At 48.8% G+C, this 13,751-nt stretch overlaps 2 protein-coding genes across 2 annotated transcripts; one reads left to right on the top strand and one right to left on the bottom strand.

Annotated features, from left to right (window-relative positions):
* Positions 1–10,228: 10,228 nt before the first annotated feature.
* On the bottom strand, positions 10,229–10,972 carry FSUBG_662 (vacuolar sorting-associated 24; the record flags this gene model as incomplete). The annotated part of the gene is made up of 2 exons (XM_036684838.1): positions 10,229–10,867; positions 10,925–10,972. The coding sequence occupies 2 exons, from the start codon at positions 10,970–10,972 to the stop codon at positions 10,229–10,231; spliced, it is 687 nt and encodes a 228-aa protein (XP_036543679.1).
* A 1,160-nt stretch (positions 10,973–12,132) lies between these two features.
* Positions 12,133–12,990, top strand: FSUBG_661 (Hsp90 binding co-chaperone Sba1; the record flags this gene model as incomplete). The annotated part of the gene is made up of 3 exons (XM_036684827.1): positions 12,133–12,157; positions 12,333–12,725; positions 12,776–12,990. 3 exons carry the CDS (start codon positions 12,133–12,135, stop codon positions 12,988–12,990), a joined length of 633 nt encoding a protein of 210 aa, XP_036543678.1.
* Positions 12,991–13,751: the final 761 nt, after the last annotated feature.

Raw genomic sequence — 13,751 nt, 5'->3', positions numbered from 1 at the left:
GATGGATGGATGAATGGATGATCGCAGATGATTCATTCCTTTTTCTCAGTCTGTTCGGTTCGGATCAAAAGCTATCCGCTTACGATTCGGAGAATGATTGATGAACTCATTCGGAGTTTGTTGTCTCATCTCTTTCTTGATTGATGCGTTTGTCTTTGGTTGCTTTTTCCATGTCTCTCAAGTTCCCTCTCTCCTCTTCCGTTCCGTCGCATCTTTTTTTCTCCCCCACCCACGCCCTCCCTCCCTTCCAGGCCCGTCTTCCCATTCTTCCAGCGCCCAACACACCCAGAATCGGTCCCTGGCCGCGGTCGATCCTCGGGTTGCTTCTGCCTCTGGGCTGCTGCCCTGGCATACGTTGTCCCGAGATAGCTCAGCGCCCAAACTTTCCCGTCGCGTCGGGCAAGAGTAGGTTTTGATTGATAGCCGCACACCACACCATATGCATGCCACAGGGCTGGCTGACACTCAACTCAACTCAACTCAACTCTGGCTGTTCTTTTTTCCTACTTGGGAAGAGGGGGAGGGCATTCACAGGATTGAGGGATTGCTGGATTGGTCCTGTCTCCAAGCAAGGGCCAAGACAAGGTGCGCGATCCAATGCAGGTAGGGCACAGCTTGCATTTCGCAATCAATCAATCAATCAATCAATCAATCGCTCTCACTCACTGACCGCTCCCTTGACGCAAAGGGCACTCGTTTCTATTTGCTGGCTACGTGCTTCGTGGTGTAGCAGCATTCGTCTGTAGTTGGTTAATTGTTTTACCACACGTAGTCAATCAGCGACCACCCGAAGAGTCATCTATCAATCGGTTGTCCGATCCAGCTGCGCCATCAACCACTAAAGTTGCGGAAGCCGAGGATAGTTCAATTTCACCGCCGGTCAACGGCATAAACAACAACAGCCATTCAGTGGTAAACAACAAATCATATCATATGCAAACAGTACAGTGCAATTCAGCATGTATCCTCGGTAGACACACAACCACGGCTACACATTTTTGAAACTCTCTCCTCCGACCTTTCGGTCTATTTCCCGCCGAAGACTACCTGCCTACCTAATATCGCGTCTTATCGCAACCTATTCCGTTTTGCCCTCCCAATCTAGAAGCTGTCAACCCAAACTCCAGGGCTACCAGAAACATCAACCCCCAATATCCCCCAGGGCACAGGGGGTGCCTAGTAGAACAAAGTTCAAAGGTTCTTCCTCTTCCCAACTTCCCACTAGGGCTATAGTTAAAACTGCACTGTACATAATTACGGATACTTGGAATTCAATCCCGGACCGAGCATTCTTTTAGCCTGCAAACCTTGAACAGCTCCCCCGGGGCCAGCAACTTTCCCCTTTCGTCCAGGCTGCTTGAGCGCGCCAATCGCAGCTCGTCCTTCTCACCGCTAGCTGGCATGGATATCGATATTGGTAGCCAATCACGGCACTATATTTCTTCTCCGCGATGTCTTGGTCGGTAGGAATCTCGGTGGTACAGCTGCAGGGTTTAATCCTAACACCTACCTAAGATACCTAGGTAGCCATTGGGCACAATATTCAATTTCAAAATCCGGTGAAAGAAGCAAGAATCTTGGATAGAACGACAAAAATGAAGAGTTTTCTCTCAATTGTTCCCCATTTACACAAAGAAATATGGGTTCGCTTACGTTTGGCAACGGGTTAAACCTGGTGAAGACTGTGATATTTCTCTCAAAACTCTCCACATGCAATACGCCGGCGTATTCTTCGGAGACCCTCATCCACAGTCGGAGCCGCTTTTGCGGCGTTTTCTCCACCCTGGCGGTCTCCCTTCCGTAATTCTTTCGGCCTTTCTCCAGCACAGCATCAATTTAATTCAGTTTAGTTTTTAATTCCTCACTGTGAAAGCCTTTACCCCTCGCCAAAAGGCCTTGGCGCTCGGCTGAACTACTAACTCTCCCTCGGCGCTTGTCTCGCCCCAGTCGAGTTAAAGGGAGAAACGTTTTCGTCGTTTCGACATATCGGAAACAGGAGAACTCAGATAGTAACTACACATATGCGAGGGTACATCCAGAGCTGTGATCCGAATCTAGCGCTGTCGCTTGTGAGTCGGAAGACATCAGATTGGTGAGCTTGAGCTGTCGGATGTGCTCGCCTGAGGATGAGTGAGACAGCTTCAAGAGCTTCTCCGCACTCTGGCTAGGCAATGATCTGCAGTTCGAGCCCCTCCAAGCCAAACACAGCTGTAAGAGTAAGAGCCTAGAGCTGTCGCAGTTGCGGTTGCAGGAGCTGCACAAAGGGGCTTTTGCTCCCAGCCGAGTAGCCCAGAACGTTGATAGATCTGCTTATCAGACAGAGGAGCTGCTGCTGATCAGTGATATTCATGATTAACGGTCTGGCCCGTAGTGAACCCTGCAGATAATGGATATGTTTGGCCGTCTGGATTCACAGCAGCTTTCTAGCCTGTTGATCGCTGGACATACAAGTGGTTCCAGTGGCTCTGGCCCTCAATTGCACCAACGACAGTGTGAGGGCAATGCCGAAAAGACCCTGTGTATTCCCGCCTCACTCCACCTTTATCCGTGAGGCAGCACAACACACAGCACGCAATTCATGCTCGCCGAGGAGGAGAAATGCAGAAAGGCTCCGGCGGTCAAGTTGTTCGGTGATCAACCGAAGGATGAGGTGCACTACAGCTGCAGCTTCGGCGGGAATAACTCGTGATATGAGTCAGATTATGGGTATCCGGGTCCTTTTTCTCCGCGCCTTTTGCGCCGTTTGCGATACTGTACCTTCGTCATGGCAAACCTCCAGTTTTCCTTAACCTACCTTATCTCTGTGTTTCCTCCTCCACCTCCACCGCCACTTATTTTCTTCACTCAAGCCACTCCCACTATCCATTCTCTTCCGTATAATGCCGGGTCTGGGGAAACACCAACTTTACATTACTCGCCGACAAGATTGGCCTTCCATTTTGACAGGGAAGATTCCATGGAAGAATTCTTCTCACGTTACCTAAGATAACCCCACCTCGGCATAAGGAAGGAATTTTCACTGCAATTCAAACAATTTACTCTGTGCGGATACACCTGAAATTCTTCATCCCGAGCAATCTCGCTGTAGTGGACCTTTTGAGCCTGGTCCTTTTGGTTACAGCTACGAGATCCTTACAGCGGTCCGCGCGGCCGGGTGCTGTCCCGGGATTGACAAGTTCCAAGTTTCCAATCCCAAATTCCCAATGCTACGGTCAGAGATCGGTCATTAAAATTACAGCCAGACCAGGTATGTAAGCCAGCCCTGGATATCCCGCTGGCTGGGGGTGACCTGACCCGTGTCGCCGTTGGGTTCTGGCGTCTGGGGAATTTTGAGTTTGATAACGATGATTAATGCGACAATGCTTGCAATATGTAAGAGTCTCAAAAGAAAAGGCCAAGGAAGCAAACGTCATCAATCCCTTCATCTGTCGTATAATTACGGAGTACCTGTTTATCATCGAATCCCGCGGGTAGAGACAAGACGCTCAATCAGGAAGTTCCTGTGCCAAGGCTAAGTAAGGGAAAGCTTATCGAAGGCTGGATCAGGAACTCCAAGTTAAGTTAGCTCGCTAGCACTGTATCGGTTCCCGGGTCTGCATCGCGATACATATGCTTTACTGGTCTCGCTCGCATGCTTAACTAACGAAGGACTAGCCCTTCTCGTACTGCAAGCCCCTCTGAAGAATTGTTTGGTCTCTTAAGAGTCGGTGTTTCGACCGTTTACACGGTTTCGCTTGCGACTTTATCCGGCGCACGGAGTAACATTCTCCTGTATTATATCACAATTCCTTGTGACATAACCGACTCAGAACCCATGCCCAAAAGCAAGTATCCGACACCACGGACACGGCCTGTTGCTGCACTTGAAACTTTGTTGTTTGCTTTGCTTTCCTTCGCCTTGCCTTGCCTTGCCTTGCCCTGTCTGGCGTTGCTTCGACGATTCGTCCCTAATCAAAACCCCAGCTCCGGACGGCGGACTGCCATTCCTAGCCTCCCCAAGCGAATGGACGGCATGGGACGGAATATTTTCCCACCTTCCGAGGGCCTGTAAAATAGAATTAAACCCCTGGCCTGGCCTGGCGGCTTCACCAGCCTTTTCTTCCTTTACCGTTGCCGCGATAGGATTGAGGCGTCCATAACCCCTTGAAGTCTGCCGCTTGTAAGAAGTCCTGGTCCCCCGACCCGAAGCGGCGGTTCTCCCAAGCCAAGGCTTGCCATGTCTTGCCATGTCTGAGTTGCTCCTGACAGGCATTGCATGGACCACATTCACGAGTCGCCCATAACGTAAAGAACCCCCTTTAATATGGGGGCATGTTAGTCAGTGATGCTACGGAGTAAGTAGAGCCGAAAGGAAGATGGATATGGAGATGGATCCTTATCGGAGGGGCTTCTATCAATTTCTTCTAGAGCTTCCTTTTCTTTCTTGGAAGCCATCCTGAAATGCTGTCCACCTTCTCCTTTAGGCCTGGAGCATAGAGTTGTGGTGGTAAAAATGCAGTTGTGGACACTAGAAGGATCGGTAGAAGGGCCGTGGAAGGACAGCCACAAATGTAGAAGCGTGTCTGCATGTGTCATGAAATCATTGCAAGCGTCAGTGTCAGTGAGTATCCCGTCATATGAAGGAAATTCTACATACCTAGTATGCATCCTTCAGGGTGCAGCTCCTGAATCGTTCAAAACGTCCAAACTCAAAATATTCCAACCTCGGACTTCGTCCCGTGCTACCTCGGGTCTGGGGGAAACGCCTCTTTAGCTACTAGGTATCGTTACTACATTTAGCTTCCGCAATTTCCACGAGTTTGCGGTTGCGGTTGCGATTGTCATTGCGGTGCCGCGGGGAGAGCACCGACGGTACGTAGCGAGCACGAGCCGTTGAGCAATCTCTCTTAAAACAGATCGGATTCTAACCGCGGACCTTTGCCGGAATTGGCCCGAGGTCTACATAACGTACATACATCGAGCAGAATGTGGCTTGCGGGAAAACGAGTAGAGTTGCCCGAAGCTGGGGAAGAAGCGATAATGGTCCCGGAAATTCCCCCTTTTAGGTAGAGTCCAGGTAGCGGACGAATGGGAGGAGGGGGCGTGTAATGTCGGAAATTCCTAAGGAAAAAGGGAAGGTCACCGAGACTGACTGACTATCTGTCACCGACGCTGTCACTAGGTACCGTATCCAAGCAACGTGGGTGAGCGACTCGTGTAGAGCTTCCATTTCGAGCGTCCGAGAGTCAAGTCTGCCACGCGATTGACAGCTTTGACGTTTCATTCATCATGATAATGCATCATCCACGGAATGGCCGTCAGGGTGAGTGACGAGTGAGTATGCACTGTTGATCAGTGAGTTCCTCGACAGTCAATAGTTTCAAAAAACTGAATCGTAATCAATTAACGAAATCAATCAAACATGTCTACGATTTCTGGTTCTGGCTGAGACTTGTCGCAGATGATAACAGGTTTTGAGTCCTCTCGCTGCATAGTAGGTACCTACGTTGAGACATCCATTGTTTGTTTCCGGCCACGGCAACGCAACAATGATCCTGACGCAGCTGATTTGAGATTCCTGGATTTGATGCAACCTCGAAGAAAGCAATTATTGAATCACAGAGTCAGTCAGTCAGTCAGTCAGTCATTTCACTGCCAAGGAACCTGCGAGACGAAGCATGTCACCGAGGTATGAAGTACGTATGTACCTACGCCACAACGTGGGAGCGCCGCCTACGCCACGACTCGACTCGGCGTAACTGGTTACCTCTTTCGTCCAAAGCCTGGAAAGATCAGATCCCTTCTGACTTTACCCCAGGATCGCGATTCCGAATCCGCGTCGTGGGAAATAACCAGAAAGAGACCAATATGACGTACGTCGTGTACATGCGCTGAGATATGATGTATCGCGGTTAATCTTACTCATCTCGAGATATCCGGCGTGAATGGCAGAAATGGTATGCGAAACCGAACTGTGGCTTTTGTCGCTGATATAGATGATTGAATGAATGAATGAATGAATGAACGAATGAATGAATGAATGAAATGGCTGCACTCTCGGGCTTTCGGGGTATGATATGATGCCATGTCGTATGCAATGCTCACTCTGTAATACGCCGAGGCTGATATAATACGGTCTCCGAATTGCTCACTGTTACTTCTGCTAGGAATAGCATCAGGTTGCATTCGCGACACGGACGCCGCGGCTGCTTACAATGTCTAGGTACGCGTTGTGCTCCCCTACTATCGCATTCCCCCGTGTTTTGACCAGAGATTGGCTCGGATCTCTCGCCTCCGAGTTTACATACATATGTACAGTTGAAAAGGGTTCATCGCCCCGGTGTTCCGCAGTCTGATTGATTACGCTATCATCTTGGCCCCCGAACTGTAACAATCCAATGTTTCGTTGCTGCCTGCTTGCTACGTGGTGGTTTCTTGTGAGGTACCCTTACATACAACTACGTATGTACGGTGTGATTATTACAGGCATTCTCAGTTCGTATGTATTTGGGGCTGAGGCCAAGGCTGAGGCTGGCAATGACGATTACCATGTAGTTAGCATGTATATTGGGTGTAAGTCAGCCAGCAACGCCTCGTCATCTGAGGGATCGATCACCTGAGAATCCGGGGTAGGTAGTTGTAAAACGCATAAGCCATCGCTACAATTACGATAGCTTGTGCTCAAGGGTATTTCAGTTGATTATTTCACCGTTGCATCTGCTACAATTCGTTTGTTTTGCTCCGGTAGGGAGGGGAGGCGACATCCTCAACAACAGTATTGATCGTCATGATAGACATGTCACTGAGTGACAAGGCGTTATGATAATCTCCTATCGAGGAATCATGATACCCAAAATGTGTAATGAGTTTTCCATGACAGGTACTTCTCATTTCCCCTTATGATGCCGTCATTGAAACAAATTCGATACTCTAGTACACGCCCCTGTCTACGGGCCCAAGATGTGATATCGAATTTGGGTTGTGTTCTCGTCCGAAGTCGGCCTGAGTGCCTTGAGCTGGCCGTCTCCTGATACAGTACCGCCCTGTTGGTGTTGGTGTTGGTGTTGGCAAAGGTACCCAATCTATCACTCCATGTGAGGCATGCCACCCTGCTGAAGTGATATCGGGTGGGGGTGTATAGGCGGTCTCGTGGGGTTGACCGCTTTACAGCAAAGCAAAGCAAAGCACAGCAAGCCAACGTCAACTGCAGTGAGAGCTCTATTCTCAGGCACGAAGCAGCTAGAGCAATCACCCGCTGCAGCCTCACGCCTCGCAAGCCATGGATGTTGGGGGTTGGAGGCTTGATGAGGGGGATAGGTACAATAGTTGTCTCTTTTGTTCTCTCAAACTTTTGGAGGCTTCTGATTGGATGTGATATGTCGTGACAGCGCCATGCCGCTATTCAATACAACAAACAAATTGCCAATACAACGCCTAGCAAAGCCATAACCACAAATGAACATGAAAATTGTTTGCCCCTGTATGACTAGAGCATGTCTCACGCGGCAAGAGCGTTAGGCTCGGATCAGGTGCTTGCCGTACCGTCCCGATGATCTCGCATCCGTTGCTTTAGCTCACCAAATCACACTTGGCCTCACTCGTTCTTGTTATCACATCCCATCCCACCAAAGTCTCCTCTTCTCCCCCCACGCAGAAGCAAAACCTCCCTGCCCAGGGTTTGTTTGATGGGTGATTGTCAGCCAAGGAATCGATCCACGAGGGAAGATCCTCTTAGTTCCCGCTCTGAACATGATGAATATGAACACACAAACAATGAGACGAGACGGCACTTTACATACTCTTGTTGCCCCTGCTTGGTGTTTGAGTAAGGGGGAGGAAACAATTAGTGTTTGTTATGCTTTGACCCTGTGATTCCCTGATTAATCTACTGATTTATTGGAATATACTTTTTCTTTTCCTAAATCCTCTCGTATTTAATTTTGTTTGTGAGCTGTCACCTCGTTGAATCGTGCTCTGAGAAGCGGTCAGTCAAGCTGAGTGTCAGTCAGTCTCAGAGTCAGTGAATACCTATAGGTACCTTACCTACATACCTAGGTAGATAGTGCCGGGTAATAGAGATAACAACACGCCCTCGACTGCACTGCAATGCGTGTGCGTTCTCTCATGCAGCCTTGCCCTGCTGCATATGCATCTCGAGTCGTTGGCTCGACTCGACTCTTTTTATCCTACACCGATCAATGTGTTTCAAGATTCTGCTACACTCAAGCTTCACCGCATCAACTCAGCTAGCCATGCCCATAGCCGTAGCCATACAGGGCCTTTAGCCGGCCAGCATACCGCCTTTTGAAACCAGCCATGCAGACACTCTTACTCACAGCAACGACACTAATGGCCCTCATGCATGCACTTTCCCAACACTCAGGTTATACATACCTGCTTATATGCGCTGGCTTGCAGTTGGCGCCCATTCTCCATCGTCAAAGTGTTGAGCTGGCTGGTCTAACTTACACGACAGCAGTTATATCTGGTCTGGCCCCTTGCAGCTGTCCTTAGGAAATGAGTCACATATAAAAAAAAATTTAATTGATTCTGTGATGTGACGTGACGTGACGTGACTGTAGGGTGTCACAGCTTAGGCGATGGATATTTTTTTCAAATTGGGTGCTGTGGCAGCGGTTTGATTGCGGTGAAGTGAAGTGAGGCCATCTACGGATGTGACTATCCGGTGTGAACAACAATACATCGGTCAAACCTGCTTGTTTCCCCTTGTTTACCGTGATGACATCGGGTAACCCAGCATTCGGCCGAGACTTGAGTTGTTCCCTGGGTCACACAGCTTCTGAAGTATTGGTAGTTGGGCATCGCTCACCTTGATGCATTGTGTGCTTCAGGGTAGGCCACTATATTTACATGATGATGTGGAACACATGGCGGATGACAGATCTGAAGGCGAAATCAAGAGTATTATCGATGAATGCTGAGTTGGATCAGAAATCATATCATCTGATTAGATATTTGGTATAATTTGATATGTTGATAGCCTTTGGACATGAAGGTTCATTTGCTGGTGTGATGAGATGAAGCTGAGTTATAAGAAACATACTTGGAAAAACAATGTCTGTGGCACAGGCCCAGGAAACGAATCAATCTGCGGTTAGTCTATCGATTACTGTCTTTTATACATAGTATTTCCTACTTATACATCAGTAGTAGGAGAAAGATGTCAAATATACTGTCCTTTTCGCCCGTAGCTATCCACACACTCAACTAACAAAAGACACACAGATATCCGAATTAACGGTTTCTAGACAAGATAAAAAGCTGGATCATATGTAAAACCAAATAATATATCATACAGGAACCTAGTAGGTCGAGTTTGAGTTCTAGCCAAGGTTTTGACCCGATTCACTCACTACTTTAGCTGAACTTTGCCCGTATATAGACACGATAGCCAACATTCCTGCCTGATACAAATATCCCGTAAATGGAAAATGTGATGCATTCAGCATAAGGTGCACAATCACCACACAGGTTGAAATGTCAGCACATCACAAGCTGGGCGTAGATATATATGTTGACTATTGGATTCGTGGACTTGCTCTGTGAGCAACTCAACGACAAGGAAGCACCCAGTAAACACTGTAGTATCCTTTAGCAGGATAGAGTATTCTGGATATGTGACTCTAATGGCATTCCGCTCTTCTCACATCTGTGTACTTACCATCAGAACGTCAAGTCTTAGTATTCAGTGATACATTCAACAGCAAAACGGGAGTGTTGGTTGCTCTTCCAGGGAGGTTCGAGGCATTCGCAGTGAGCTTAACTTGATATTCAAACATATAAAAGCATTAGTTTCTCGAACTTGGTTATATGTGCTCACTATTTGCGAAGTTGTCACATGAGCCTTGGACCTGGTGCTCAGTGACTCCAAGACCAAACCATAAGTTAATCTTGCTCTTTCAAAGGCTGCAATACACTACGATACTGACCCTCGAAGCAAGGCGAGTTTACAGAGACAGAACATGCAAGCGAGATGCGCGAAGTATATATGATATTCACCCCCATCAAGTGTAGGGTGGGAAGCATTTGAAACACGGTTATATATCTCGTCGTAGTGCAAACTACGGACAATGTGATGCCAACCCTATAGTCCTCAACAAGTCTTTGTAGGATCGAGTGTATGCCAAAATTGTAGATACGCCAAACTCCCCCAACTCCTCCCATGATGAAGAACAACTGGCATCATCAAGCAACAACTAACCGAACAAGTCTCATCACCAAACGCACACTAACTTCGGAGCGCCTCTAACCGGTTGCGCATCTGGTCCATCATAGCTTCTGGATCTTCCTCCTCTTCCTCTTCCTCCTGGGGTTTCTGTGGTTCCGGTACAGGCGCCACAGGGAGAGCGGGCTGCTTGCGGTCCTTGAGGATCTCTCCCAAGACTTTGTCAACCTCTCCGTCAGCCTCCTCGTCCTCCATAAGCATGTCGCCGTCGGCAGGAAGCGAGTCCTCAACCATCTCCTCGATGATGCCCGCCTTCATCAACTCCACACTTAGTTCTTGCATAGTACCAGCCAGTTCCGGTAGACGGATAAGCGAGTTGACATCTTTCATAATACCGACACTCGCTCGAATGGACCCTTCAATCTTTCGTACAGCAAAGGCCTCCTGTACCTGCATCTGCACCGAGTTGAGCTGCGCCTTGGATGTGATGAGGCGTGCTGAGGTCTTTCGGGCGCGAACGAGCTCACGGGCAAAGTCACGAACTTCTTGTTGGGCTTGCTTGGCGCGGGATGGATCGCGCTGGGCTCGCTTATCGGCTTGGAGGATGAGGTTCTTCGTCTTGTATTCGACTTGTTTCACAGTCTGGATATCTCGATCGATCTTGCGGATGTTTTGCCTCATCAACGCATTGCACTTGCGCATCTACCGCCAGACATGTTAGACTATGATGTGGAATCAGATATAGGCCGATGTGTGTACCTGAGCCTGGGGATCAGGCTTTGCAAAAAGAGATTTGAATGTTTCCATGGTGGCGGTTCGTTGGATGGACAAGGAAGTAGGAAATGCCCGTGCCAATGACGCAACTGTAAAGATGGCCAAATGGCGGAGTAGAATCCGTATGGATGTGCACGTACGGTACAGTACGGTGATCTGTACGATGGAGCCGAAAAAGTTGTCAACCTATGCGCAGTACTTCCAGACTTCAACGCGTCTTGATGCCGTCGAATCAGCCGCAGCCAGTCGTTAATGATGTTGGGTCATGGTGGTGAGGCTCGCCCGATACTAGCCTCAAGGCTGAGGTGATAGGCAGGCCGAGGTTTAATTGGCCCGTGAGCAAAAACAGGGACCGGAGGGGTTTCAGTGGGAGGTCTGCTGAAAGCTTCCCTGGAACCTGGGCACTAGTTAATGGAAGATCAACACTGGCTCGCCCCCGGTTCCAGCATACGGTGCTTACCCCGCCATCGAATGCCGGCCGCGTGTAGTAGGACTAGGCTGCCATTGCTAATACAGAGATAAAGAGTCACTTCAAACAATGGCCTCTGACTGTTCAAAAGGGATTATTATCGAGTCTCAGGCAAGGAGCCTAAGAATTGAGCGGAAATTGCTCTGCATTTGCATCTGGATACATCTCGTAGCTGCTTGTACGCAGCAAACCTCCAACTGAGGTGACAAAGCTCCAGCACCTTCTAGGAGCTACAGCCCAGTAATAGTGGAGAAAAGCTGGCCACGTTCAAGGGGGCGGGCAAACGTCAGAGCAGGCACTCAAAAGTTCTGGTAGGGGAGTACCTCAAAGAGCACTATACTTTGGTGGCAGATGAGGTATCTGCTAATCAATTGCCCCTCTATTCTCTCCCCTTCTTAGACATTCTACCATCCCGCCTGTGACCAGACAAACGTGCAAAGCCTCAAGGCGGATTGAATAAAGTACGCTCACCCTAGGTACTAACTGTACTGCTAGCCTAGTACCTGGGTACAGAAGCTAAGGTAAAGCTGCACCTCCTCCGCCCACCAAAAACTCATCCATTCCGTCTCCATTTCTCTTTCTCTGCTGCATCTGCATCTGCATCTGCAACATCTTTCGACTTCTTTCTCCTTATCTCTCCCTCTCCCTCTCTTCTCTGTCTGATTTTTCCTCCTTCACGCAACTTCACGATACGATAAGATACCCTTTTACTTCAACCTTCACAATGTCTGACACTGTTTACCCTGAAGGTATGTCATTGCTCGTCCCTGTCAAGCCCCAGCCTTGTGCTCGTATTCCCCCTCCCTCTCCTGATGCCGTCTTCAAGATGCAATCTACCGATAATCTTTTCCACGGCTGCAATCTCGATCGCATTCTGCGCATACACTCTGTATCATTTGTAATTCACCTGCTAACCACCCGCAGTCCTCTGGGCCCAGCGATCCTCCGTCGCCGACGCCTCCAAGAACTTCATCTACCTCACCATCTCTGTCCCTGATGTGCCCAAGGACAGCCTTACTCTCGACCTTCAGCCTACCAAGCTCACCTTCACCGGCACCTCATCCACTCTCAAGAAGAAGTACCATGTCGAGCTCGAGTTCTGGGGCGAGATCGACCCCGCTGAGAGCAAGATCAACCACACTGCCAAGAATGTTGAGATAAAGCTGCAAAAGAAGGAGCTCAAGGAGGAGTACTGGCCCAGATTGCTCAAGGACTCCAAGCGCGTCCACTTCCTCAAGACCGACTTCGACAAGTGGGTTGATGAGGATGAGCAGAACGAGGCCCCTGAGGACGACTTCTCCCAGTTCGGTGGCATGGGTAAGTCTATTACAAATTCCAATTGACCTGTGACTAACAAATTTCAATAGGCGGCATGCCTGGTATGGGAGACATGGGTGGTGACTTTGGCGGTATTGACTTCTCCAAGTTGGGAGGTGGCGGTGCTGGCTTCCCTGGTGCCGAGGGCGCTGGTGATGAGCTCGACGAAGAGGATGACGATGACGACATGCCCGCCCTCGAGGGCGACGACAAGAAGGAGGCCGCCCCTGCCGCTGCCCCCGCTGCCACCGAGAAGAAGGATTAAACCTCTCAATTATGAATGTTTGACGTTGCCAAAGAGGAGCATTTCTGAACTACAGTCAGTACAGGATGAGGCTGTGTAACTTTGGCGTTGTGCCGTACCAAGGCAGGCGTATTTTTCGGATATGTAGTCAAGACTACATTGCCTGTTACGATATGGAAGAAAAAAAAGGAAAAACTGTTAAACCCACGCACGGTGTTCACTATTATGTTGCAAATCTGGTCAATGTGATCGTCAAAAAGGTAGCTTGGTGATTTCAAGGCTCGTGCTTGAGGCAGGTCTACGTTAGAACCCCTTCATGACTTGGCATGGGCGTTGTGTTGGGATTAGAAATGGTGATTGACCAGTCTCGGTTCAATGACTGGGATGTCTAAACAGCGAAGCATAATTCTGGACAAAATATGCCGCGTCAGTATACTTTATCATAGGATACATGTCATCATATCTTCACGGAGACTCGTCTGTATGAAGCGCTTCTTATTTCATCTGTTGTACAATACAAGTTAATTTCCAGGTCCCTCGGTTGCTGCTAAGCAACGTTGAGACGTGGCTGCCGAACTGATGAGTTTGACGTGTAAAGGGTGAGAACTGAGACCAAACAGTACCAAATGCAAAACCAGCTGCTCCGCTGTTCGACCTCGAAGGCCTTTCTTCCTCTTTCATTTCGGATCAATCTGCTGCAGCACTAAACCGAGTAACTACCGTATCCTTCCGCAAAATGTCCATAAAATACCAGGTCCCATGTTTTTGTAGTTTATCATTGT

This window comes from Fusarium subglutinans, assembly GCF_013396075.1.
Source record: "Fusarium subglutinans strain NRRL 66333 chromosome Unknown NRRL66333_c0000003, whole genome shotgun sequence".
Taxonomy (NCBI): Eukaryota; Fungi; Ascomycota; class Sordariomycetes; order Hypocreales; family Nectriaceae; genus Fusarium; species Fusarium subglutinans.
The sequence above is the reverse complement of the archived record's forward strand: the minus strand, read 5'-3'. Positions and strand labels throughout refer to the sequence as shown.